Consider the following 27,578-nt stretch of genomic DNA (forward strand, 5'->3'; position numbering starts at 1 on the left):
TAGCGATTTGAGTTTTTTATCGAACAACGAATCGTTCTATTCGATAATGTCGGCGGGAAGCGCGTTGTATAATTTAAATTTAACATACCATATCATATTTGTAAACTAACATACTAACAAGGCAAGTAGAATAAAAGCTTGTAAAAAGACAAAAAACATTATCTTTTTTTGGGTTGGACCAATAGTAATAATTATTGGTAAAGTTTTGGGATTTATCGTAATAAATAGCACCCGTTTTCGACAGTTATTTTGAGTGACGAAATCGTGCGCTCCATATTAAAAAATCGGCACCCACTTTGATATATTTTGAGAGTAAATTTGTGTCAATAATTTCAGGTAAGCTCGGTTTCCTCGGCGAACTAAACGTGTTCGTCCGCACGGCCAGCAAGTACGACGATTGTCGCGTGCTTCGTGTCCCAGCGCTCAAGCTGTCTGTGAAACTCGGTTGGTTGTGCGTTGGCGATCCGCGCGACCACCGCGCTGTTGCGCCGTGCGCGCCTACTAGACTACCAGAATACTCTAGTAACCAGGTAAAGTAGAGTACACTACCTGATGCATACATTCTCAGTCGCACGGCGAGCAAGTACGACTGTCGCGTGCTTCGTGTCCCAGCGCTCAAGCTGTCCGTGAAACTCGGCTGGCTGTGCGTTGGCGACCCGCGCGACCACCGCGCTGTGGCGCCGTGCGCGCCTACTAGACTACCAGAATACTCTAGTAACCAGGTAAAGTAGAGTGTCTACCCGATGCCTACATTCTCACTTTTCTCTGTTCGTTTACTCGTAGTTTCAATAGTGTGTACGTATACGTACGGAAACATGGGTGTATGTGTGTGGGTGATTCGCGCGACCATCGCGCCGTGCGCGCCTACGAGACTACCAGAGTACTCTAGTAACCAGGTAAAGTTATAGCTGAATCTTAGATCGATCGATAGACATAACTATTTCGATCTGAGATCGGCTCATTTTATATTTCGCTAACCTTAACATGTCCGTGGCTAGAGCAGAGTGTCTACTGGATCCACAAAGTATAAGTTTGCTTTCCATAATCGCGCACGTAACGCATGTATGCTTACAACATTTGATTGTCGACGAAAATACACATGTGCCTAGCTTGAAGTCAAGATGAAAGCCATATGCATGCGATATAGAAGTTTATTTTAACATACATACATACATACAATCACGCCTGTATCCCATGAAGGGGTAGGCAGAGCACATGAAACTACTCAAGTTTCAGTGCCACTCTTGGCAAATAAGGGGTTGACAGAAAACGAAATTGTGACATTGCAGTGACAGGTTGCCAGCCTCTCGCCTACGCCACAATTTAACCCAATCCCACAGTCGCCTTCTACGACACCCACGGGAAGAAAGGGGGTGGTGAAATTCTTAACCCGTCACCACACGGGACAGGAGTTTATTTTAAACATTTACGAAATACAACTTATAGATTAAATTTAATAGGTACTTGTATAAAAATTAAAGTTCTAAAAAGTAAATAATAAAGCTGGTCTAGTTTCCGTTTTTTTAATAAATTTTGATATTTTCAGGAACACGATTCGTACCGTGCCTTCCGTTCTCAAAATCTGGATCTACACATAAGCATGGAGACGAGACCTATTGAAAAGGACGGACCTATTCTACTGCTCTATGGAAGTACTTTAAGGTAACGTTCACTTTTTAAACCGACTTCAAACGCAGGAAAATGAAAATGGTGCATCTCAGTTCATGAAGATCTTTGTTCACGTCAATTTTTAGTGTTATCGAAGGTACAGCGGAGCAAATCTCGACTGGGGGATAAATGTAACTGGTCCATTTTTTCCATGTTTTACAATGTTTGAATTATTAAATAGAGTGTCCACCGGTACCGTGTTCAGCGGACACATGTAGAACTCAACATCATAGTGTAATAATGGAAAAAATAGATCAGTTACAATTGGCCCCCAGTCGAGATTTGCCCCGCTGTACCTCACCATCGATTTTCCACTTGTAAGCGACTACTATTTAACATTTTCAGATGGTTCGAGAGCTTAAAACTGATCCTCTCTGGAGTGACTCGGCCGACGCGCCGCGGTCGCGTGTTCCAAAACTTAAAGCCGCGAAAGCTGCAACTCTCGCGGCATTACCGTGAAGTCAGCGCCGCTGTTACATTGCACAATCTACAGGTATATGAAACTCTCGTATCATGTAAAAAAAAACCGGCCAAGAGCGTGTCGGGCCACGCTCAGTGTAGGGTTCCGTAGTTTTCCGTATTTTTCTCAAAAACTACTGAACCTATCAAGTTCAAAATAATTTTCCTAGAAAGTCCTTATAAAGTTCTACTTTTGTGATTTTTTTCATATTTTTTAAACATATGGTTCAAAAGTTAGAGGGGGGGGGGACGCACTTTTTTTCCTTTAGAAGCGATTATTTCCGAAAATATTAATATTATCAAAAAACGATCTTAGTAAACCCTTATTTATTTTTAAATACCTATCCAACAATATATCACACGTTGGGGTTGGAATGAAAAAAAATATCAGCCCCCATTTTACATGTAGGGGGAGTACCCTAATAAAACATTTTTTTCCATTTTTTATTTTTGCACTTTGTTGGCGTGATTGATATACATATTGGTACCAAATTTCAGCTTTCTAGTGCTAACGGTTACTGAGATTATCCGCGGACGGACGGACGGACGGACGGACGGACAGACAGACATGGCGAAACTATAAGGGTTCCTAGTTGACTACGGAACCCTAAAAATTAGAACGGCATAGAAATACATGTTTACTTAGTTTGATTTGCTAGATATAAGCTAGTGGATGATTGAAATACGCAAGTATGGCGGCATACTGTAAGTGTCGGTTGACCATGAAAGCCATAAACCTGCAATAAATGTAGTTTATTTATTCTTATTTATATGATCATGAAATTGTATCTCAGATGGGTCTGCGACTAAATTGTGAGTATTAAAAAACGTCTAGAAATATTCAATTGCCAAAAATGGTCATAAACTTCAGCTTTTAAGCTAAGAGCAAAAAGCTATTAAGTACCTAGCCGTAAAATCTAAGAAAAATATTTGTGTGTTTAGTAAAACGTCCCATTTTGTCGGCTACCATTAAGGCGAGATTTACTTGCATCTTTATATGAATAAACTGACAAATCGGCTTTGTTGCAAGCGACAAAGTGGGACGTTTTCCCGTGCACACTTACATTTATCCATTTTGACAGTTGATGTGGATGGCGCTAATAGGTACTCTCTGTTTATTACGATAACTTTGGTTGTCAAAAGTATGTTTGATATAAGTAAAATAACTACATATTTATTTAAATTTCAAATTTTTATTGCATATCACATTACATAAGTAGGTATCTACATATGTATATTATGTTAAGTATGTATATTTTTTAAATATATATAATAGTAAGCTGTATGATATACATAAACATTTATGGTTATTTAGTAGGTATTCCATTTCTCGTCATTGCGACATTTCCTGCACCTATTAAGCTCTTATAGATCTCTGTTTGGCCCAAAGCTTAGCTGGTAGAGAATGCCTTCTGGCATTAAGTTCGCCTTTTGTACATTTTTTTACTGTGGGGTGGGTTTACATGTGACATGTGACATTTATCAATTTAACACAACATTTCAGGTGTTCTACTGGTCTTCCTCATCCATGCAACGCGGCATAGAAATGCTAGGCGTCCGCGTCACCTGCGGTTCCAAACACAGACTGTCTCTCGTCAAAACCAGCGATAACTTGGTACGGAGGCCGCGCGCGAACTGGACGACGGGGTATATGAACTGCGATCTCAATGACGCTGAGATATGGCTGAAAACGCCGGCGGCGATGCCTGACGACAGAGATGGGGATGAGGTGAGTGACGAAAATTTACTTGCTAGTAACTTGCTAGGCTAGCTATTTAGACACTTTTACTATATATCAGTGGAGCGTTGCTTACACGCTCGGCCTTCGGCCTCGCGTGCTTGGGGCCTCTTAAGGGTGCTCCGGCCCTTTGGCCCTACGCGGAACTCAGCCTTCGCAAAGTTACTGTGGAGGTTGTAAGGGAAGTTGCATCTTAAACACGACCTAATTATAAAAGTGTCTTGAGAAACTCACATCTATTAACTTATTTACTTTTCTGAGTGAATCTAAAAAGAGATGCCGTACGGTTCCAAACACAGACTGTCTCTCGTCAAAACCAGCGATAACTTGGTACGGAGGCCGCGCGCGAATTGGACGACGGGGTATATGAACTGCGATCTGAATGGCGCGGAGATATGGCTGAAAACGCCGGCGGCGATGCCTGATGACAGAGATGGGGATGAGGTGAGTGACGAAAATTTACTTGCTAGTAACTTACTAGGCTAGCTATTTAGACACTTTTACTATATATCAGTGGAGCGTTGCTTACACGCTCGGCCTTCGGCCTCGCGTGCTTGGGGCCTCTTGGGGACGCTCCGGGCCTTCGACTCTACGCGGAGCTCAGCCTTTGCAAAGTTACTGTGGAGGTTGTAAGGGAAGTTGGAGCTTAAACAAGACCCAATAATAAAAGTGTCTTGAAAACGAAGTTTTACAATATCCAGACGTTTCGGAATTTCGAACCCTTTACAGTTTACGTGGTCAACGTATGCCTGGAGAATAAATATAATGTGCTAAAACTACTCACGAACAAAAAAAATGTAAACCATAAATAACACACTAATGTGCACTAATGTCAATGTAATTCTTCAGGAGCTCAAAGTCAAACAAAGACTGTCAGATGTCGTTCACTCTCGCACCCTTAGCTATTTCGGTCACGTTACACGTAGGGAAGACTCCGCCATAGAGAGACTTGTTGTTCAGGGAAGAGTGGGCGGCACAAGACCCAGACTGCGCCCCTCAATGCGATGGACAGACCAAGTGAGGGCTCTCACCGGGTCACCCTTAAATCTCTGCGCGCGGAACGCTGCAAATAGAGCAATATGGCGGGAAACCATTAAAAAGGCAGCACAACGACCCCAATGACCACGACTACTCTGACAAGAGTATACGACTAAGAAGAAGAAGAAGATAAATAATATGGATTTCAAGTTTCAGAAGGCTGGTTTACACATGAAGTGAATAGGCTACTTGCCTCCTAGTCAATTCAGCTTCTTTTTAAGAACTGTCAAAACGAATTTGAACGACTTGCTAATATAGAATTTATATGAAACTAGCTTTTACCCGCGGCTTCGCCCGCGTAATAAAAGTATTCATTAAGATTTTCATTTGGATCCGTAGGGACCGTAGGTTTCTCTGTAGGTATATTTATCTGCGATTATTTCGATTGCACATAATACTTTTGCTTGCAATGATTGTAGAAATATTACACATCGACCACAGCGTAGGTAATTCTATATACGCTGGGGAAACCTTTATAAACATCCCACATAGCCCGTATTTCGACACTATGATCGGTGGGTAAAAAGTACTTTTTTCTATTATCCCTTACAATTTTTTACATTTTGCTTATACTTATCGCAAACGTAATCTTCAAGCAAGCAAACAACGATCGTCTTAGAGCACATTGATTGTAAGAGACCGCGCCGACCGTTTATCCGTATCCCTCTAACGATACCCATATTATCCGTATCCGTATCGCTATCGCTATCGCTATCCCTATTGCTATCCCTATCGCTTTCCCTATCGCTATCCCTATCGCTATCCCTATCCCTATCCCTTATCAAGATGTTTAATGATATAACACTTTAAGTTCTCGCGCTTTGTACACATATTTAAAGTCACATACAGGTCGAACGCGATTAATTAATATTATTTTTACCTTTTTTCCCAACGTTTCGGCCAGGTTGCACTGGACGTGGTCGCGGAAGACTGACGTCCCAGCAAAATGTCACCGGAGATGTAAACAACACAAAACTACCCGATATTAATTTATATAAATGTTCGGGGTAGACAAATAAATATAATCTACCCGCTTTTAGTTAATGTTTATTTCCCACCATGTTTATTTTAAAGGTAAAAATAATGTTAATTAATCGCGTTCGACCTGTATGTGACTTTAAATATATGTTTAATGATTTCTTATCAAGTGCTAAAATATAAAGTTTCATGGTTTTATCATTTAAAATTAAGAAATCCCATACAAACTTTCAACCTCTTTTTCAACCCCTTCATCCCTTTTTTTTCGAAATAAAAAGTAGCCTATGTTCTGTCTCAGGGTCTAAAGATTGTCTGTTCCAAATTTCATCAAAATCGGTTGCGTGGTTTAAGCGGGAAAGCGTAACAGACAGACAGACAGACAGACAGACAGACAGACAGAGTTACTTTCGCATTTATAATATTAGTATGGATCGCATTTATAATATTAGTATGGATGGATTGAATTGAGTGACGTCACGGTCAACTCAGTTACTTTATATATTTCTACCCATTGAGGTATATGTACTACGTACTAGAGGCGACGTTACTAAGAGAATTTTTAACACACCCCACTGCGGTCCATGGACCGCAACGTTGTCAGTCGTCTACAGGCCCTTGCAGTGCAGTGATGTGCCGTGATTCATTTACAATCCACGTGAATAATGCGTTCTTGTGTGCTTAAAAATTGTTCTAATCACTCGAAAAAATCAAATAAAAGTCAAGGTGTGACATTTCATCGGTAAATTAAACAAAAAACTCGTCTATAATATTTTAAGATTGAATATTCTACAAACACGCGAGCGGGAGCGGACTGCCGCCATTTTGGTGACGCAATCATAGACTAGAAAAAGTTAACCGCGCAGATGTGCCATTTACATTGTTCCTACTAATGTGTTTCACCTCTAATATATTTGCGAAATATATATATTTCTATTTGGAAAATTATTAGGTAACTACTTACTACTTCATGAATGATGTTACTATAATATTAAAAAAGTTTATTTGTTTATAAATTGTTAATATTTTTTGAGTGAAATTGTATTTGTAGCACGCTCACTTTTTGCAGTTTTCTTTGGCCTGGTCATGAAAAAAGGGAACAATGGATACGCTTTATCCAAAAATTGTGCTGAGGAAACTTGGTTACCAACTGACCACACATATTGTTCATTCATTGTATTTTAAAGAAGAAAATAAGTACAGTACAATTATATTATTTTGTATTGTTTAAGTTGTAAATAAATAAATCATTTTGACTAGAATAGCCGTATTTTAACTAAATGTAAAATTCCCATTAGGCAGAATATAATAATGTGTCACATCTGTTGGTAGACCTACTCTATGCGTAAATGGCCGCTCCCCCCACCCCGCGCATTTGTCAGCATGTGCAGTGTTTTCGCTTGGCAACGTCGCCTCTAGTACGTAGTACATATACCTCAATGTTTCTACCTGACTTATTAAATAGAAATTGGATTTAAAAATAACTTTTGTCCATGTTTTTCTTATTAATTATCTGATGCTTTATTTCGTGCATGGTATAAAATATTTTATTTTAACTACAGTCAAGTTCCCTATTACAAAATCTACGTATATACGTTTGTACATAAGTCTGTATGTCGTCTTCTAGCACCCATAACACTTACAAGCTTATTAGTTTAGGGCTAGGTTAATATGTTTAAAGCTTCCCCCAATACTAAAAGAAAACTAGTTACCACCCAGCTAGTTTATAAAGTTAGTACATATAACATATAACCGACAATATTAAATTATTTTTTTTTGCAGACTTTAGCCCTGAAGCCAGCTCCAATGGAGAAATGCTACTGTCTCTCCGTTCGCCGAGTGTCGTACGGTCGAGAATGTGGGGACGCAGAATCGGCCCCCACACATAGACTGGCCGTACACGATCTGAGGGGCGCTTGGACTAAGCTTAATAGGGACCTGGCGTTCGCTCTGATTGATACATACATTAAAACACAGGTGAGTTCTCTAACTAAATTTAAAGCTAGATATATCTCTCAATGTAACAAGTGTCATATGGCTGTGAAAGTGGGGACGCAGAATCAGCCCCCACACAATGACTGGCCGTACACGATCTGAGGGGCGCTTGGACTAAGCTTAATAGGGACCTGGCTTTCGCTCTGATTGATACTTATATTAAAACACAGGTAAACTGTCCTCGTCTAACTAATACAAAAAGTGGATACATCTTTCTTGGTCTAAATTGTGACATACGGTAATTTAAATTATTACTAAATTAAATTATTATTCTCACTGCACCCACATTCGAGGATTTCTGTTTTGCCCTTAGGTTGACTGGTAGAGAATGCTTTAGGCATTAAGTCCGCCATGTGTACTTTCTTATTGCGCAGTATAGTTAAAATAAGTGCGGCCAGTGTTATGGGGACATTTGGACCAGCTGCGGTCCGGGGTGGCACCACTTAAGCAAGTTATTTTGTTTAATAATTTTGACAAAGCCTGTTGCGGTTTGTTAAAAAATAAATAATTTGGCATAAATACTTTTTACAGCAACCAAAGACATATGTAACTCCGTATAGACGGATAAAGTCTAAGAAAAAAACGTACCTCAAAGCCCTAAAGAAAAAGGTACGATGGCCTAGATGGCGTTACACCTTTGGGGAACGCTCGGTTAGATGGCGCTAATATTAAAATTTGTCATTTTAACACATACCAAGCTAACAATATGGGCTGTTTACCCAAGTACTCGTACGAAGACCGGTTGACGACACATGACGTCACACACATACGTCACGGCTCCCCGCGCCGCGTACCTACATTAGACTGCACCTTACAGCCGAAGCGGATACACATATATCTGTATAGATTTATTAAAAATACCTAAACTACTTGTACCTAGTTATTAAGTTAATAAAAAGAAGATAGTACTATCCTGGAGTTCTTCATTCTTCATAAGAAGATCTTATATTGAGGAGTACACCGAACATGGGCCAAATTGTCAAAACTGAGGTTCAAAAGTTTTAAGCTTGTGTCGAGAGATGGCAGTCTATGCACTGTGATTACACATTTTACTTCGACAGTAACTCTCTATAATACTCGATCCTCTTTGGTTAAAATAAGTAAATAAATAATTTGGCATTTTTTTACAGCAACTGAAAAAGAATCTGTCAACGAAAGCGCTCAAAGAAGAAGACAGACTAGACGCGTCACCCAAACACCAGCGGGAAGGCGACGTAGCTTCGCCACCTCCCGCTTCATCTCAAGTATGTAACAATACTTTTTCAAGTATCAAACTGCTTCCATAACCTCCAGAGGTTCAATGTCCTAATAACAGGACAAAATACCTACGAAGAAATTTGAATCTACGTTCAATGGAATTGAGTTGCTTTTGTTTTTATTCGTTCGATTTTCAAACAAAAGATATTCAGTTCTGTATTCTAGTACCATTGATTCAAATTTGTTTGGCAATTTTTTTTGTTCTGATCAGAAGCAACAAGTATTTGGACAAAAATCATCCATCTAACCAAAACCACGAAAATTCTCGTATTTGTACAAAACATGAAAAGCGTAACGAATAGCGTGTGATGTATTTTACTCTACACGTCTATTTGTCGCATACATTCAATAGTTTCGACCGTATCTGCAAGTCTTCGGTAGTATAGTGGTAAGTATCCCCGCCTGTCACGCGGGAGACCGGGGTTCGATTCCCCGCCGGAGAGACTCTTTTTGCTTTTTTTTTCTTCACTATTTCTTACCAAAATAACTTAGAATAACAATTTAGCATTTTTTTATAATTATTTATGCTTGTTTATAATATTTTTTTACAGTCAAGCAGTGCTCCTGGTTCAAACGCAGAAGGAATGCTGGCAGCTTTAGTTGCTGAGGCCGGGAGCGAAGCCCCTGTAGTTTTTAGCGACGACCTGAGTGGCGCCGAAGGGGACACGCCACCGTCTCATCCTCATCATCCTCGTCATGTTTTGGATGATGAAAACGCTCATACGGCGTTCCTTAGTAAGTAAAATTAATCATAGATGGCGCTGGTGTAAAGTTTACATTAACCGCCTATAGATGGCGCTGAGAGATGGACTGTGGTTGCGAGTTCGTGATGTTTCGGCAAATTTTCATTAGATGGCGCTACAATGTATGAACTTATTGAAAATGTATTTTCAGATCCCGTTTTTTGTAAATGTTTGAATGTGTTACTTACTGAGACATTAATATGTATTTCTTTTGTTCACAGTTGAGTTAGTGAACTCGCAAGTAGTCCTGAAAGGCTGTGAGAGTCGTGGTTATGTCATCTTATGCGCGGCGCGCGCAGAAGTTCGGCAAAGGGTAACGTATCATTTTATTGTCTTTATTAGTTTGTTTGTCTTTATTATTAGCCCTAATAAAGAGAATCAATTTTCAACCCCATTTTTCCATTTTATAAGAACTAGTTACTTTTAGAAAACCCATATTGTCTTTATTTTCTAATCTAGTATTATAAGAGTTATAATGATGATATATGTGACATTATCTAGGTAAATCTGGCTTATCTGGCTTATTGTCGATGGCGCTTACGTCGATGGCGTGTACAAATACGACGCCGCGGGACGTAAGCGCCATCGACAATAAGGTCCCTTTACCTAGATAACGTCACATATATATGTATAGCTGTAATATTATTATTGACAATGTATGCTTAATACTAATGAAGATGAATGAATATGAATATGAAAAAATGTTTGGAACTAAAATAATGGATCTTTTTTGTATTAGGTACGTCGTTCGCCCGCCGCTACAGCCTGGAGTGGGGCCTTGTCGGCCATGCAGTATTATGCCACCGTCAGCGCCGGAGACAAAGACCAGTTAGACGGTATGTATCTTGACAAAAATATATTCTTTAGAGCATTCATACCGTGAGCCTTATTTATTTTTAACTAGATAAATTGTTGTTAAGTCTTTTGAATTTTTTCTCGAGTACCAAAAGAGTTTTTTAATGTTTAAGAATCGCAGGAGTAAATAGATTTAAGGGTAAAAACCCTTTGAGTTTTGGTGGATATATCAATAATTCAAAATCTATTTACTCCTACCAAACTAGTAGTCGAGAAAAAAATCAAAAGACTTAACAACAATTTATCTAGTTAGTTATTTCACATTATCAGCTTCAGAGAAATCGCCCGTTAGTATAAAGATGTTTACGCATCGAATAATTATGCGCATGTTCAATTGTTTTTGCTACCGAGCAATTTTTCGTGCACAGAATGAGGCTCGACGCTGATAGATGTGATTTCACCCTAAAAAAACATATTTTTTTTGGACGACCGGTCTGGCTCAGTCGTTAGTGACCCTGTCTGCTAAGCCGCGGTCCTAGGCTCGAATCCCGGTAAGGGCATTTATTTGTGTGATGAGAACAGATATTTGTTCCTGAGTCATGGATGTTTTCTATGTATACAAGTATGTATTTATCTATTTAAGTATGTATATCGTCGCTTAGCACCCTTAGTACAAGCTTTGCTTAGTTTGGGGCTAAGTTGATCTGTGTAAGGTGTCCCCAATATTTATTTATTTATTTTATACTACCCTGTTAGGGAGATACCTTATTCCAGCAGTGGGACACTTATTCGTACTTATTTTTAACAGAAAACATCCAGTGGGTATCCGTAGAAGAGATCTCAGAACGTTGCGGCGGCGCTGAAATCAGTACTTTACCAGACGTCCCAAGACTTGTTGGCAGCGGCCATTCGGCCGGAGGGGTTATAGGCCGCTGCGTCGGACCTAGCGAGCACGCGGGTCTCGCCCAGGTTAGTTTCACTAGATTTTTTTCTTAAATAGATAGGTAACCACATAGTGGTCTATTTTTCTAGAAGAACAAGGGAACTATACTCTTACACCATTTTTTTTAATATACAAATCACAATTTATTATGCAGGCAAATAATACTTTAATCCTTGTCCACAAACTCGCTTGTAAATGGTGTTATTACATGCCGGCATACTGATACGTAATGAGCTATTTTACCGCCCTTCTTCAACCTTTTTAATGTGGTTTCCACTCCGACTCGCGAGCTCTTTCAATCTTAATAGGAGAAAAAGAGTGTCCCAAGGTTTTTTTCTCATTCCGTTACCATTATTTCATACATTATGGCGGTAACGGAATGGAAGGTTCGAAAAAATGTATGGAAATCTTGGGACATTTTTTTTCTATCAAGATCGAAAGAGCTCGTGATTCTGAGTATTAATCGCGTAAAAATACCCATGTTACAAAAATACAACTTTGAAAAAAATGGCCCTCTTAACTTTTACCAGCTCCAAAGAATAGTCTCCCGATGCGCGTGCGAGTTCTACTACGTGTCCCACGATTCGGCAGAAGTTAGCAGCGGCGGGGCGGCAGGCTGGGCCTCCGCCCCTCAACCATACGACTCTTTCACACTAATGCACCATGACCTCGATGTCTGCACCAACTCACTGCAGGTAAAGAATAAACAAATACTGTGGCAAAACAACTCTATCAGTAGAAAAGAAAAACACTAAGATATCCATATAAAAATATACAAGAGATAAATACATATAAAACCATTGATACCATGAAAAAATACCAATCCATACATTAAAATGCGACCGTCTATAAATTATAATGAAAAAAAAAATACAAAAAGAGGTCTCTCCGGCGGGGAATCGAACCCCGGTCTCCCGCGTGACAGGCGGGGATACTTACCACTATACTACCGAAGACTTGTGTAACTGTGCGAAATTAATGTATAGCTTACGCAACACGGTCTGAGTCACGTGGTGACGTAATTCGATTACTCAGTTATAAGTACGGTCGTGTTCAGTTATACCTATGCACTTACGCGATCAAAAATATCTAAACACGATAAAGGCCTCTTAGTCAAATCAGCTTCTTTTTAATAACTGTCAAAACGAATTTGAACGACTTGCTAATATGGAATTTATATGAAATTGAATTGAGTGACGTCACGGTCAACTCAGTTACTTTATAAATTTCTACCTGACTTATTAAATAGAAATTGGATTTAAAAATAACTTCTGTCCATGTTTTTCTTACAATTATCTGATGCTTTATTTCGTGCATGGTATAAAATATTTTATTTTAAGAACAATCAAGTTTCCTATTCTGAGTGTAAAAGAGTGTTCAGATACTTTAGTTTGTACGCGATTGTACGCAGTAGTTCCAATATAAGAGATAAACTTGTTTTAATGGAATACTTTTAATAGGAAAATGTTTAACTTAATTAGGTACTTTATAAGTATAAATTTAAATAGATATCATACATGAAAGAAAAAACGACAGGACCCACTGGTGGCCGAGCCGGGAATCGAACCCGGGTCTTCAGCTTACGCGGCTAACGCTTTTTAGTAATTGTATTTAAAAGTTTTTCATTTAATAAGGATTTTAACCTTATTTGGATACCTTATTATAGTACATACTGAACTTATTTCAATCGCTGTATTCAGCCATTCCTTATGTAATCACAGTTAAGGGGCATCCCTGCGCCAATGACCTTCGATTTGAATCCATTGCTATCATGATAGTTCCTAAAGCCAAAATGTTACCAACATCGCCTTTAAGCAAAATAGTATCTCATAATTACTTCACAGCTCATTGTTTATTTGATCTTTGGCATTAAAATTGAACAATTTTAGGCCTAAATACTAGTTCTTTGGCGATAACTTTTGTTTTAATTAGTTTAAAATTAAAATCTCTCTTGATTTTCTAGGAAAGTCAAATAATAAGGTGTCGATTTCATGTATGTAAGACCATTCTCTAAAATCAAATTTCGTAAAAAAGTTCTTTTAGACCTTGCTTAAAAAAATCATAAAAAATATTTTTTTTTTTCAAAATATGGCTTTTACGAATAGAGATAAAAGATTATATAGCCGATAGCCGTTTGTCTTATCTGTAATGAAAATTTAGGAGTTTCAACACAAAACATGTCAAAAATCCATTAATACCGCGTGGAGCCTCTTAATAAAAGTTGCTTATTATGACTTTTTATAGCGCTGACAGACCCTGTATAGCGTCAACCGAAGACCAAATTGCAAATACATTTTCAGTACAGATGGTGTTTTTTTTCGCACTAGTGCGATAAGTGGTTCAGTATATGCCAGGTCGAAACTTCAGAGGCTCATCTGTACTGAAAAACGTCGTACGACACACGTGCGAAAAGGAAATTCGTAACTCGTGTCGATTTAAGGTCCTGTTTTCATTTATAGCCACTCGTTTCGAACTTCCTTTTTTACGCACTTGTATCGTAATGTACTAATTTCATAGTTATTTTATTTATGTCATTTTTCTACATTTTGTCAACAGTACGCGATGCTCCTCGACGTAGTGAACAACGTAGTGCTTCACGTGGAGCCAGAACGTAGGCGCACGTTGGAGCGGCGCGCGCGCACACGCTTCCAGTTACAGTTACACCAAGACCAGGATCCAAGGACGCTCATACATAGCACGCAGACACAGGTAACAAGCCATGTTTTATCACAGAATATATAGTACAAGTACAGAAGGCTCACAGTGGCGGTACAGCGATACAAGCCCAAGATCCGGACTTGCCCTAACGTTTTTAAATCCGCGCGCCAATATTATTATTCAATTCTTCTTAAGGACCACAGCATGTTGCAACTTTTTGCCGTGGCGCTGCTGCCGCGAGGAACGAGACCAGTTGAAGTCGAAGCACATGTTCAGCTATCTTGCTCGCTCGCACTCGTTGGCTAGCAAAGGGGCTTGCTCTTTCATCCTTCTCTAGGAGCTTTTAGCCTATATTCTGCCTAGCAACCAGCGATGTAGTGAACAACGTAGTGCTTCACGTGGAGTCACACTCTTCCAACTACAACTGCACCAGGATCAAGATCCAAGGACTTTGATACATAGTACGCAGGCGCAGGTAAACAAAATATAATATAAAAGTAGGTATAATAGTAGAAAGCACAAGAGCACCGCGGTAGCACACCTCGGACACTGGCGATCAAATATATGAAAGAGGCGCGTTCCTAGCACACAGTCTAAACTCGTGTAGGTGAACGCGTACTATGCTTGTATGAGTGAAATATGACAGGTCGACTGTTCGCGTTTTTAACAGGCGGTAACTGTGAGACCAAGAGGGGGTGGGCGGCACTTTCAGCGGGGAGCGGGAGTGGCCATACTGTACGATAGTACTCTTTATTATACTGTGTCACTAGGCTTGTTTTGCTACTGTATTCCCATACAAAATAAATACGAACGCTAAATTCGGTAATAAAGGGTTTGATGCAACCGACCCTAATTAGGTATTAATAACCAAAGAGAATCAAGTATTATAGAGAGTTACTGTGGAAGTGAAATGTGTAATCACTGTTCATAGAATGCCATCTCTCGACTCAAGATTAAAACTTTTAAACCTCAGGTTTGACAATTTGGCCCATATTCTTAGCTTGATATGTGTTAAAATGTCAAATATTAATATTAGCGCCGTCTAGCCGAGTGACCGTACCTTTTCAAGTTTTCATTCATGGTTCTGAGGTACGGTTTTTTCTTAGACACCGAGTTACATTTATGTCTTCGGTAAAACTGAGTGGACAGTTCATAGGGGACTTTCTGCGCGGGATTGATAAAATAGTACATTACATCAGAGGCCGGAAAATGAGGATTTCCGGCCAGGTGGGTATATACGGATAGGGATACGAGGCCGGGAATTCGTTTTCACGCCGAGGCATGTTTAGTGCTTTTCTCAAACATACAATGAAATTAAAAAAAAATGCTCTAAAGGACAATATTTTATAACAAAAAGTTACTTTGCAGGCCTAGGCCTAAAAAATAATATGAAATCCCTTTACAGTCCTCTCGAGTTGTTGCGCCCAAAAAGCGATACTTCCCAGCCCATTTTAAGGAACGTAAAGACAATATTTCATTGCATGTTTGAGAAAAAAAAATAACAAGTAGCTAGGTTGGCGAATGTTGGCAAGTCTATGACCAAAAATTCACACGTGAATAGTAAACCGAAATCGCCATACAAAAATAGTCTCTCCGGCGGGGAATCGAACCCCGGTCTCCCGCGTGACAGGCGGGGATACTTACCACTATACTACCGAAGACTTGTTAGATGCTGCGAAATTTATGTAAACTAGCTACCGTTTTAAACCAAGTTGGTTTTGATAATGACTTAATGACCAATTGACCATGTCATTGATGAAGACGCGCGCCTTGACTCGTAAAGTCATGGTGTTAAAGGTTAGTTTTGACACATCTGCGCGACATTGTGAATGAAACGAATTATACAATCTAACCATATGTATTGACTTTCATTTCTTATCAATAGCATACAATGTCATTATGTTTAAAATTAAAAAGTCGTAACTGTATTAATTATGTTACTTATTTAATTAACTACTTTAAATCTTGAGTCATTAATATTAAACATGCACTTTCTATTCGATAAAGCCGAATGGATAACCCAAATAGGAATCATATGATATCATTTGTTTGTTCTACACGATAATACTCAATAACAAGATTAAGTATATAAAATATATGAAGTTAATTCTTGTAATTTCTTATAATCTCTTTTTGTTTTGGTGATAAATATAAATGGTAGTGTTTTTCCTTCATTGTAGAACACTTTGGATGAAGCATACTGAAATGTTGTCAACCGAAATAGTGCTAAAATCAAAAATGTATTTGAAAATTTATACTCTTAGTTCTCTTTGAAAAGGTAAACTACGAACTAAACTAACCTCCGTCGTTACTTGGACGGCGTTTGTCCCCGTGATCTCGGAGACGAATGTTGAAGGTTTAAAAATTCCGTAAAAACAGATAAAGTCTAAAAAAAAACGTACCTCAGTACCATACAGAAAAGGTACGGTGGCCTAGATGGCATTACACCTTTGGGGTACGCTCAGCTAGATGGCGCTAATATTAATATTTGACATTTTAAAACATATCAAGCTAAGAATATGGGCCAAATTGTCAAAACTGAGGTTCAAAAGTTTAAAGCCTGTGTCAAGAGATGGCAGTGTATGTATATCCTCTTTGTCCGCGACTAAGGGCCAGTTGCATCAACCACATTTGACAGACACATCATCCTCACAGCAGACGTCTATGGAACTTCCCATACAATAAAATTTAACGATCGCTTTAACGGTGACAGACGGTTTGATGCAACCGGCCCTAAGTCCCAGTTTAAAACGTTTATTAATCTCCAAATATTTCGATAATGGATAACAACCGAAGGAACAGTATGTCTGTAGAGCGTCAAACGTAAATAAATGAGCATGGATGTTGTAACGGAACACAAGGCCGTATATTTCGGGCGGGTGACCGCGCCGTGCGTCGCGAAAATAAACCGTTTGGTGAATATAGGGCGCTACTGACCATTACCACCGGTGTTCACTGGTCACCGATTATAATGGGTCCAACTTCGAAATCAAATTGAGAGTTTCTTGGGTTAAAACGAGACTTATAAAAAAAAAGAAAATGGACTTGGCAAAGTTGTTAAAAGTTGGGTTTAAACTAAACTAAAACTATTTTGGCTCAATGATCCAAAGAGAATCTTGGCCTCCAAAATGAGAGATAGCATCCTGTCCCGATCCTGCGCAGCCTCTTGCCAGCCACTCCCAGCGATACCGACCCGCCAAACGGCCACCAGCCGGTCGACACAAAAACGATCTCGCAGAGCCCTTGAGTAAACAAAATATTTATGATATCTTGATACCTAATATTAATCGAGATCTCGACTAAGATTGCGAAATCGAGATTTCCTGACGACGAGATTGATATACGTTGATTTCTCTGCTGCCCTGCTTCCTATGATATTTTCTTAATACTTATGCATGGTGCTTTCTTTTCCATGCGTGAGCACTTTCCGTATGATAAAAGTCTAAACTCTAAAGAATCATATGTAAACAGCTAATATAACTTTTTGGTTAATATTTATAAGGTATCGAACGACGAGAAACAGTAAATTGTCTGCTACAGTAAATTATGTTTTGTTACACAGGTCCGTGAGTCCCTCGCCCGTCTTCGGCGACTGGAAAAAGAGTACTATCTGAAGAACCGCTCTATTTCTAGTGAAGATCCCGACCCGCTAGCCGTTGCCGAGTTGAAGAGTTTGGATGATCAGGTGACTATTTTTACCCTTGATTATTTTTACCATTTTTCCGGCGTTTCGGCCAGGTTGCACTGGTCGTGGTCTCGGAAAGATTTAGGCCTTATAGACGGCGTGCGAACTCGCATGCGATTTTAGTGACTTTGCGGGCTGTTGAGGTTACATACAATTTTGCACAGCCGTCAAATACCGCAATGTAATAAAACTCGTATGCGAGTTCTCGAACCGTCTAAAATTCTAAATGGGTCCTTATGTCCCAGCAAAATGTCATCGAAGATGTAAACATCACAAAACTACCCGATATTCGTTTTTATAAATATTGTAGACAAATAAAAATCTACCCACCACAGTGTACACACATTAGCTTGCCATTTTCCCATCGCTTAGCTCACAGCAGCATAATTATCTTTACCCCCAAACTTGTCTTCATATCATTATCATTTGTCTTTTCAAATACGACACATTATTATTTGACTATCACAATGCGCATATGAACGCCAGCCTCTTCACCGCGTCAGCCTTCTCAGCCTCGAGAAGATTTCAGTCCCCCCTCAGTTGGAGGGGGGTATCCACTATGGGACCGGCAAGAAACTCGGCGGGCCACTTCTTTTCAAAACATTACATCTTATAATTAACATGCATTAAAAAACAAGATACAATTTAAAAAGCAAAAGTATTCATCAAAAAAAATATTAAAAGACTAGGTAGTAGGTACCTACTCTATGGAAATTAATATCAATAAATTATACAAAGTACAAAGCTACTATGATTAATAAGAGATGTATGGGGTCTCTAAGTGTCAAAGTACATCTAAAAAAAAAGAAAAATTATACATGATGAAGAAAAAAAAATCACAGCAGCATAATTATCTTTACCCCCAAACCTGTCGTCATATCATTATCATTTGTCTTTTCAAATACGACACACTATTATTTGACTATCACCATTAAATGCTATCCAAATAAAAGTTACAAGAACAAATTTAAACTTGTCCATCATCATAATTCGCCTGCCCTTATCCAGCCAGCCAAGCAGCCAGTCCTTTAAAGTCGGCGTAGCATGCCCTTCTCCTCCATACCTCTCTATCGTCCGTCATCTCATCATTCACTTGTTTCCGTTTCATATCACCTTTCACACAGTCCATCCATCCTCGGTTTTCCTCTTCCGTTACTTCCTTCGACATTCATTCGTAATTCTTGTCAATTGAATTGATAATTTAACTTATGAGTCACTTGTATGATCCGCCGATCAACGGAAGGTACTATCTTATTCGTGACGTAACATAATAAAGGATGTGACTGATACTAGATAGTGGCCATCAGTCATAAGTATTACTAACATCCTCAACGATTTGCCAAAGTGTGCTGTTCCGTCGTCTCAACGACTCCTGGGTCTGTAGCCAAGAGAACCGGTCGCTATCTTCTGGCACGCAAGCATGGTCGCGCGATAAATGATAAAACATCATGCCATCCCTATCGCACTACTTGTAAGTGCGATAGGGACGGCCTTATGTTTTATCATTTATCGCGCGACCATGCTTATACGCCTGGTCTCGATTAATACATATTAATATTATAAATGGGAAAGTGTGTGTGTCTGTTTGTTAGTCCGTCTTTCACGGCAAAATGGAGCGATGAATTGACGTGATTTTTTAAGTGAAGTTAGTTGAAGGGGTGGAGAGTGACATAGGCTGCTTTTTGTCTCCTTCTAACCCCCCACATCCCTAAAACGGGGAGTAGAAGTTTGTATGGAGCATTCCGCAATTTCCGAATGTACAGGTCGATTCACGAAAGCTGGCACGAATGAAATGAACGAAACTTTGATTGTGTGAGTGACACCTGTATATACAGTCGTAACTGTCAAGAGCCACCATTTTATTGGTTAATCTGTCACACACATGCATATTTTCATTCAAACATTCGTTCCATTCGTGCCAGCTCTTGTGAATTGACCTATAACGCGAGCAAAACCGCGGGCAAAAGCTAGTATGAAATAAACGAAACTTAGACACGAAAATACCAAGATAATAACCTAACCACAAAATTAAAATTTTGAAAAACCGTCATAGTGGACCGATTTTCATCAAACATGCCTAAGAACACTCCCGACTAATTCAGCTTTCAAACAAAAAAGAAACGAAATCTAAATCGGTTTATCTGTTCGAAAGCTATGATGCCACAGACAGACACACACAGACAGACAGACACGTTAAAGTTGTGTGTTATGACCAGAGATCGGATTTTTATGCGTCATCTCATACAAAAAGTCATTAAAATGACGTAAGTCACTAAGAATGTCGCAAATCCGTCCGATCTCTGGTTATGACAGGGGTCAAATATCGTCAAGTTTGACAGTGATTGTACTCTTGGCTACACACCCTGACGCTTGATAGCGTCCTGTCGGCAGACTATTATGGGTTGACAAATGTGACTGATATTATGTTTTCATAACAAGGTTTAGGGCACGTGCTAATACTATAGACATTTGGATTGATATTATTTTTGATTGAAAATTTCTAAAGGGGCGGCAACGAGAAAGTGACACCTGTAGAGTTGCAAAGCGTCCATAGGCTACTGTGACTGCTTACTATCAGGCGGGCCGTATTCTTGTTTGCCACCATGTAGTATAAAAAAAACACTTCTTTTGGTACTTATTTCATCGCAACTTTTGAGTTTGAACAAAAATAAGACCGTTTTTTCTCACTTAATGGTCTCATCGGAACATCAGCGCTGGAAGTCGTGAGCAATATGCTGAGGTGAGGCTATTTCGTGGCACTTTATTATTTTATGTCAGTGTAAAATTGTTGCCCGTCTGGTGACGGGTTCAAAATTTCAACAGCCCATTTTTCTTCCCGTGGGTGTCGTTTAAGTCGACTGTGGGATATGGGTTAAACTGTGGCGTAGGCGAGAGGCTGGCAACCTGTCACTGCAATGTTACAATTTCGTTTTTTTTTTCAACCCCTTATTTGCCAAGAGTGGCACTGAAACTTAAGTAGTTTCATGTGCTCTGCCTACCCCTTTATGGGATACAGGCGTGATTGTATGTAAAATTGTTGATTGTCTGTGTCTTTTCAAATAAATCATTGTTCTTCTTTGTCCCCACAGGTCAACGAGTGCAAAGAGACCGTCTGGTCCCTCGGCGAAGAGCTGGACGCTATGGTCCGCGCGTGGCGAGAGACTCGCCGGGGGGCCGCTCCCGCCGTGCGGAGCCCCTCCGCCCCTCCACACAGATACAACGAGATCTGCTTCAAGAGCGCGCGCTGGAGGCTCACGGACGCTGACGGCCAGTTGGGCATCGCTGACTTATTGCTGACGAATTTCCTGTGAGTTACAGTAGTTGGTATTCGGGCAGGGTCGCCATGTAATGCTAGTGGAAACTATGAAGGTTTGAGGGAGAGCAGAGTTAAAGATCAATGATCGCAGTAGTATGTATTCCTTTATTTTTTAAACGTATCTATTCATACATATGGGTTTTGTCGCTGATACAAGCAATATGCTTTTATGTTGCAGTAAACCATAGTGTTACTGCTAAACACTGAAAGTGGCTATTAAGTATTACAGCAACTGTAAGCAGCAATATAAGTAAACAGAAGGAACTATCTGATGGACAATTGAGCGTTGCTGACGAATTTCCTATAGGTACTATCAGCTGCAAGAAGTGCATGGAGAAATTATGAATGAAATCATTGAAAAATTCGCCATGCACTTTTGCAGCTGATAGTACATTATGAACCCAAGGCTCTAACTTAGGTGTTGCAGGATACTCTAACGGCTCAGCCACGACATGGGTCTAAGCGCGACAGCGGTGAGCGGCGGCCATACATTGGAGCGAGACACAGCGATGGGACTTTTCATTCGCACATATGGCTGCCGTTCACCGCTGACGCGCTTAGACCAATGTCGTGGCTGGGCCGTAATGTTAAAACATGTTGTGTTGTTTTACATGACAACTAAACGTTTTTATTTTTCGTAGGTACACGAAGACTTCCCGCTCGGATGACTCGGTGGAGCATCAGCTTGAAGTGGGATACGTCCGCGTCACCAACCTACTGCCAAATGAACCTTTCCCGGAGGTGAAACATACAATAAATACTTAGTTATGTCCAAGTAACTTTTGAGGCAATATTTTGCTAATCTTTTTGTATCGTTCAATACTTAATGCTTCTGACCATAATCTAATGATCGTGATACATCTGACACAATCTGTGGCTACATTGACACAACCTGAATACATTTTTCAACAGAATATTTATTTTAGGTGTTGGTACCCCAAGCGCCGTCAGGACGAGCGCCGTTGGCCCGACGTGCAACTTTGCGTGTATTCTGTAGAGATCGACCACCCGTTGGTGGTATCAGTGTTAAAGAACACTTTGAGGTCAACATCGTACCCATCAGGATAGGTAAGACTTCTTTGTATTTTACCAGTTAAGAGGTATGCCATTTGGTCTGACGAAAGCTCCAAAAAGAAACAAAGAATGAAGTAAATAAAGTTAATAAATATTTTAATTAGTTTGGTGGGATCTGTAGGTACGAGTATTAAAGAATATTTTGAGGTCAACATCGTCTTCTTTGACTCTTTCCATTTTGAAGGTATGCCATTTAATTTATTTATTTATTTATTTATTAGTAAAACATGTTTACATGACCTTACAGTAAAACCAATGCGTCACGAAACTTAGATAACAAAAAACACAGAAAATAAAGAAAACAAAATTAAAAATAAAATTAAACAATTGATTTGGGCGATGACGTCACAGCGTGGCTCCGTTGCGTCGTTTGCCCCGGTGTGGGATAATCTGACGAAATATCCAGAAAACAACAAAAAATAAACTGAATAAAGTCACTAAATAGTTTTACTGCTTTGGTAGGATCTGTGTTAAATTTTCTTGTGTACTCTGTGAGATGTGGTGTCAACAGCTTGAATTAATATGAGAAAGTTCTGAAACAGGAATTGGCTGTAATGTAACCGAAAAACAGATTTTCGCTACCTAATTATTATTATATCTTACCTCACGTTTCTTTGCATTTGAAACCCATATTCCATCACTAGGTCTCACAAAGAAGTTCTTCAACACCATGCTAAAGTTCTGCTTCCCTGAACGCGACCCTGACTCCATCGAGGATGGCGAAGAAGATGAGGGTACCCTTCGAGCTGGTTCCTCCACAGCCAGCCTGGTTTCCACTGGATCGAAGAAGGCTAAGAAGAAGGGCAAGGATTCCAACTCCAACTTCTATGTCAAGAGGGATAAGAAGGATAAAGATGATGTGGAGAAGATGAAGGTAAGGCAGTAACGTAATGTAGATTAACAAATCGAAAAATATATTCTGCATACATTGTGTGGTGTTGAGCCTTACATGGCGACCCAGACAGTGTAGCTTTGAGTTTTAGCAGTATGTTTCCTTGTAACGTCACCCAGTGCTGCAGCGGATGAAGGAAGTTGCCGGGAGGCAATATCTAGATAGATAGATAGATAAAGAAATATCCGTTTATTTACTTGTCACAATACACACAGAATTATTGTACATTATATCTACCGAACTAAATGTTTGATTTATAGATTTTTCTGTATATTGTCATAATATCAACTGAATATTTGAGTCAATAATATCGTTACTTACTTTACCCGTTCATGGCAAAAAGTTGTGCTTGATTCTCTAGAGGTTTTAATAACTAAGCATAACCAATCTTTTTTTTTTATTTACTGCGTTCAGGAGCGCGCAGAGAAAAACAAACTGTTCATCTACATCAAGATCCCAGAAGTGCCAGTACGGGTATCCTACAAGGGGAGTAAAGAGAAAAATCTAGAAGATGTTCGGGATCTTCCACTCGTTCTGCCTACCCTGGAGTACCACAACGTCACGTGGACGTGGCTAGATCTGGTGCAGGCTACTAAGAGTGATACCAGAAGGTAAGTACTGTTCTTCTATAATCTATTTCATTTCGCGTCAAGTACTAGTACTGCTAGGTTTTAAATGTCTGTTGGTTTTCCTCTATTTCTAAAAAAGTGTTTTCTCATACAGTTCTTAGCTTAGTAGCGTTGTGTTTCTGAGAACGCTGATTTTGAGCTAGTTTTACCCTCAAAAACAGATACAAAACTGGTGTGTCCTCATTCAAGGCGAATATTCTTTACAAAACTATTCTTCAAAATAAACAACCCAACTCAAACAACTCCTCAGTTCGCATACAAATTTGGCAGTCTTTTAGTTTTACATCAATATATCGTCAAGCCAAGACTGATCCGATATCGGATGTAGGTAGGATGTCAAAAGCAACAGTCAAAGATGGCGCCTATAGGATATCGGTCTTACCTGATGTCGGATAATGTGAAAATCTGAGAATACACTCAAGTTGCAAGCATCAGACTACTAAAGCATCGTGTCGTTGTAGGGTGATAGTATCGCAGGCGATCCGTCAGAAGCTGCAACTGCACCGGCGCTCCGCTGCCGCCCCGGAGCCACATGAGGAAGACAAAGCCAGGCTACTTCTTGGAGAAAGAACCGTGAGTACTTTACCACCTCCGTGCAGGCAAGTATGGTCGCGCGATAAATGATAAAACATCAGGCCGTCCTATCGCACTATTCGATAGGGACGGCCTGATGTTTGATCATTTATCGCGCGACCATGCTTGCCTGCCATATCTTTTAACGATAACCAAAACTCATTCGCATTCTGCGTAGGAAAAATATAATATGTAAATGCTTGGACTGACTCCACGAGACAGGTCTAGCCCAGTGTTGTAACACTTTTTTGGCAAATAAACTAGTTTTTGTTTATTTTTTAATGCTTAATAAAACTGAACATTGAGAAATAAAAGTTATATCATACCTACTTTAAAAAGCTGTACAAATAGACTACTTGCCTCCTAGTCAAATCAGTTTCTTTTTAAGAACTGTCAAAACGAATTTGAACGACTTGCTAATATGGAATTTATATGGAATCGAATTGAGTGACGTCACGGTCAACTCAGTTACTTTATATATTTCTACCTGACTTATTAAATAGAAATTGGGTTTAGAAATAACTTCTGTCCATGTTTTTCTCATAATTATCTGATGCTTTATTTCGTGCATGGTATAAAATATACTATTTTAACTACAGTCAAGTTCCCTATTACAATAGGTACCTCTTGTGGCTTCTTAGGTAACACTATTAAACCGAAAAAACGACTTAAATTAGTGCAGCTCTTTGTCAACACTGAGATAAATATTGGTTTTACTGCCTGTTTTATTATCACTATTATCAGCAAGTTCTTTGCATGTGTTGGGTTGTACGATTCAAGATAAGTTTGTTAACAATATTTTCATAGTAAACTTGAAATTGTAATCGACAAGTAGTCAGTCGATCAGTACAGTAAATAATATTAGTTGATATTACTTAGTACCTAGGTACCTATTTTTTACAAGCTTATTCAACTTGTTTTGTATGTTAGTTTGGGTAAAAACGTAGAAGCTAAATTTGACCCACTTCCCGGTTTCCGATTGATCTGAAATTTTGCACACATATGTAAATCACGTGACAATGCAATATTATGGTATCATGGAGCTGATCTGATGATGGAGCAGAAAGATGGTCATAATAACTCTGTTATGAAACGTCGTATCCCCATAAGGGGTTTTTAGAAACGTCTTGGAGAACAGTAGCTGACTGTTGAAAGAAAGGTACAGTCGGCGATAAAAGCCTATGCTAAAAAACTTATTTCCCATACAAAATTGAGATCCCCATTTTAACCCCCTTAACGTATGAAAATCCAAAAATTAAAATTTTGAAAAAACCTCCGACTGCGACATAGTAGACCGATTTTCATGAAACATAAGAACACTCCCGACTAACTCAGCTTTTAGACGAAAAAAACTAAATCTAAATCGGTTCATCCGTTCGGGAGCTACGACAGACACAAACACAGACAGACAGACAAACAGACAGACGGACAGAAAGACAGACACGTCAAACTTATAACACCACTTCGTTTTTGCGTCGGGGGTTAAAAATGTTTTTTTTTTTTGCAAAAAAACTTATTCTGATTTATGCTTTGAAATTAAAGTTTCATACATTTCTAGGTAGCGGAGAACAAACCTCAAAAGAAGAGCGTACCAGGCGTCTTCAAATTCTCCAAATCCTAGCACAAGCATTTATTCTAAATCGAACCATAAGCAGACTGCATAGGATTCAGTTTTGAATCGTAGCTTAAGCGTAGTCCATGCTAGTGTAGCCACTAGTTACCAGTTAATTTTGGAAGGATGTTCCGTTTAAGCGAAAATGTAACTTAAGTCGTATACGATTGTGGTGTAATTACTGTGTCAGAATATATTAGTGATGGAAGTGGAAGGTATGAGCATTTTCGCGATTTTTTTCGGAAATAGGTAAATTTAATATTTGGCCCATTCAGAAACACGAGCCCTTTCGATCCTACTAGGTAAAAAAAGCGTCCCCAATTTACCATTTACGTTTCGTTACCATATTTCAATCACGCTGCACAGCGGTTACAAAATGGAAAATATGTAAAATAACAGAAAATTTTGGGACCATTTTTTGCCCTAGATCGAAAGGCCTCGTGATTTTGGGTAAGAAAAACATAAAATTTACCTACCTTAGAAAAAAATGTTTTGGTGATTATACTCGCGAAAATACCCGTATATGAACTTGGAAAATTAATACACTACACTATTTTATGTGCAATATCGTCTACTGAAAAATGCAGACATACACAACTTTTCTTATTAGTTTGTATATACGGTGAAATAAAAAAAACCGTTCAAATTTTGCATAGTGACTTTTAAGGTCATAATGAACAAGATTTATTATAGGACCAATTCTGAAATCGCAAAAAAATTACTGTTTATACATTTCGACTGTCGTGATACCCTCGTTTCTATGGAACAAACAAAGGAATAAAAAAAATCTCACTAGATCCACATTGGATCTATTTACGTGTTGGATCTATAGAGAATAAAGGTTTTTTTTCGCGATTTCAGCGTTGGTCCCATCGTAAAAATTGTTCATTATAACCTCAAAAATAACTACGCAATGATTGAACGGTCCTTGGGCACTGGTCCCACCGCGAGCTAGTAAGCTATGAGCTATCGGCTATAAAAACGAACAAAAAATAATCACTCCCGTGCAAATAAAAGAGACACGGCGATATTGATAGCTCACTGCTGGGCGAGTAACATAAACACAGCTCATAGCTTACTAGCTCGCGGTGGGACCAGTGCCTTATTATTTCACCCTCTATATTAAGACAAGCTTTCATGATATGTATTATGTAACTTAAAACCGTAACAATTGTTATAGAAGACCAAATATAAAATAGGTACACGTTAGTGATATTCATGCAACTAGGATGTATAATACATTGACGAAATAATTTTTAACATTTATGTATATTAATATTATGGGCGTAAAAGACAAGATTCTGACGTGTTTTTCATTAATTGTTGACAAAATTAATTCCATACAGTGATAAAACTTGTCAATTGAATATTTATTGATGTAAACTGGTATTTGGTGTGATTGTCTCTAAGGCACTAGTCCCACCACACGCGAGTAAGCGATGAGCTATCGGTTATAGAAACGAAGAAGAGATAATCGCTCCCGAGTAAATAAAAGAAACACGATGATAGCGCGAGCGAGTTATCCCGG

At 39.1% G+C, this 27,578-nt stretch overlaps 1 protein-coding gene and 3 non-coding genes across 4 annotated transcripts in view; 2 read left to right on the forward strand and 2 right to left on the reverse strand.

Annotated features, from left to right (window-relative positions):
- The window catches only part of LOC125228317 (protein KIAA0100), a 51,446-nt gene extending 25,201 nt beyond the window's left edge, over positions 1 to 26,245 (forward strand). Inside the window, exons 22-41 of the mRNA XM_048132829.1 lie at positions 337 to 530; positions 1,547 to 1,662; positions 2,014 to 2,161; positions 3,632 to 3,856; positions 7,661 to 7,855; positions 9,004 to 9,117; positions 9,682 to 9,865; positions 10,095 to 10,186; positions 10,613 to 10,709; positions 11,477 to 11,637; positions 12,142 to 12,306; positions 14,168 to 14,320; positions 17,832 to 17,954; positions 21,044 to 21,261; positions 21,912 to 22,011; positions 22,197 to 22,338; positions 22,989 to 23,218; positions 23,651 to 23,847; positions 24,327 to 24,438; positions 25,997 to 26,245. Coding sequence (XP_047988786.1) covers positions 337 to 530; positions 1,547 to 1,662; positions 2,014 to 2,161; positions 3,632 to 3,856; positions 7,661 to 7,855; positions 9,004 to 9,117; positions 9,682 to 9,865; positions 10,095 to 10,186; positions 10,613 to 10,709; positions 11,477 to 11,637; positions 12,142 to 12,306; positions 14,168 to 14,320; positions 17,832 to 17,954; positions 21,044 to 21,261; positions 21,912 to 22,011; positions 22,197 to 22,338; positions 22,989 to 23,218; positions 23,651 to 23,847; positions 24,327 to 24,438; positions 25,997 to 26,059 — 3,029 coding nt within the window. The 3' untranslated portion in view covers positions 26,060 to 26,245. The remainder of the gene's footprint in view (positions 1 to 336; positions 531 to 1,546; positions 1,663 to 2,013; positions 2,162 to 3,631; positions 3,857 to 7,660; positions 7,856 to 9,003; positions 9,118 to 9,681; positions 9,866 to 10,094; positions 10,187 to 10,612; positions 10,710 to 11,476; positions 11,638 to 12,141; positions 12,307 to 14,167; positions 14,321 to 17,831; positions 17,955 to 21,043; positions 21,262 to 21,911; positions 22,012 to 22,196; positions 22,339 to 22,988; positions 23,219 to 23,650; positions 23,848 to 24,326; positions 24,439 to 25,996) is intronic.
- On the forward strand, positions 9,502 to 9,573 carry Trnad-guc. The gene has a single exon. It is a non-coding gene; the product is annotated as a tRNA-Asp (tRNA).
- On the reverse strand, positions 12,496 to 12,567 carry Trnad-guc. The gene has a single exon. It is a non-coding gene; the product is annotated as a tRNA-Asp (tRNA).
- Trnad-guc lies at positions 15,859 to 15,930 on the reverse strand. Its single transcript has one exon. It is a non-coding gene; the product is annotated as a tRNA-Asp (tRNA).
- Positions 26,246 to 27,578: the final 1,333 nt, after the last annotated feature.

The sequence above is a fragment of the Leguminivora glycinivorella genome, chromosome 7 (assembly GCF_023078275.1).
Source record: "Leguminivora glycinivorella isolate SPB_JAAS2020 chromosome 7, LegGlyc_1.1, whole genome shotgun sequence".
NCBI classification, from domain to species: Eukaryota; Metazoa; Arthropoda; class Insecta; order Lepidoptera; family Tortricidae; genus Leguminivora; species Leguminivora glycinivorella.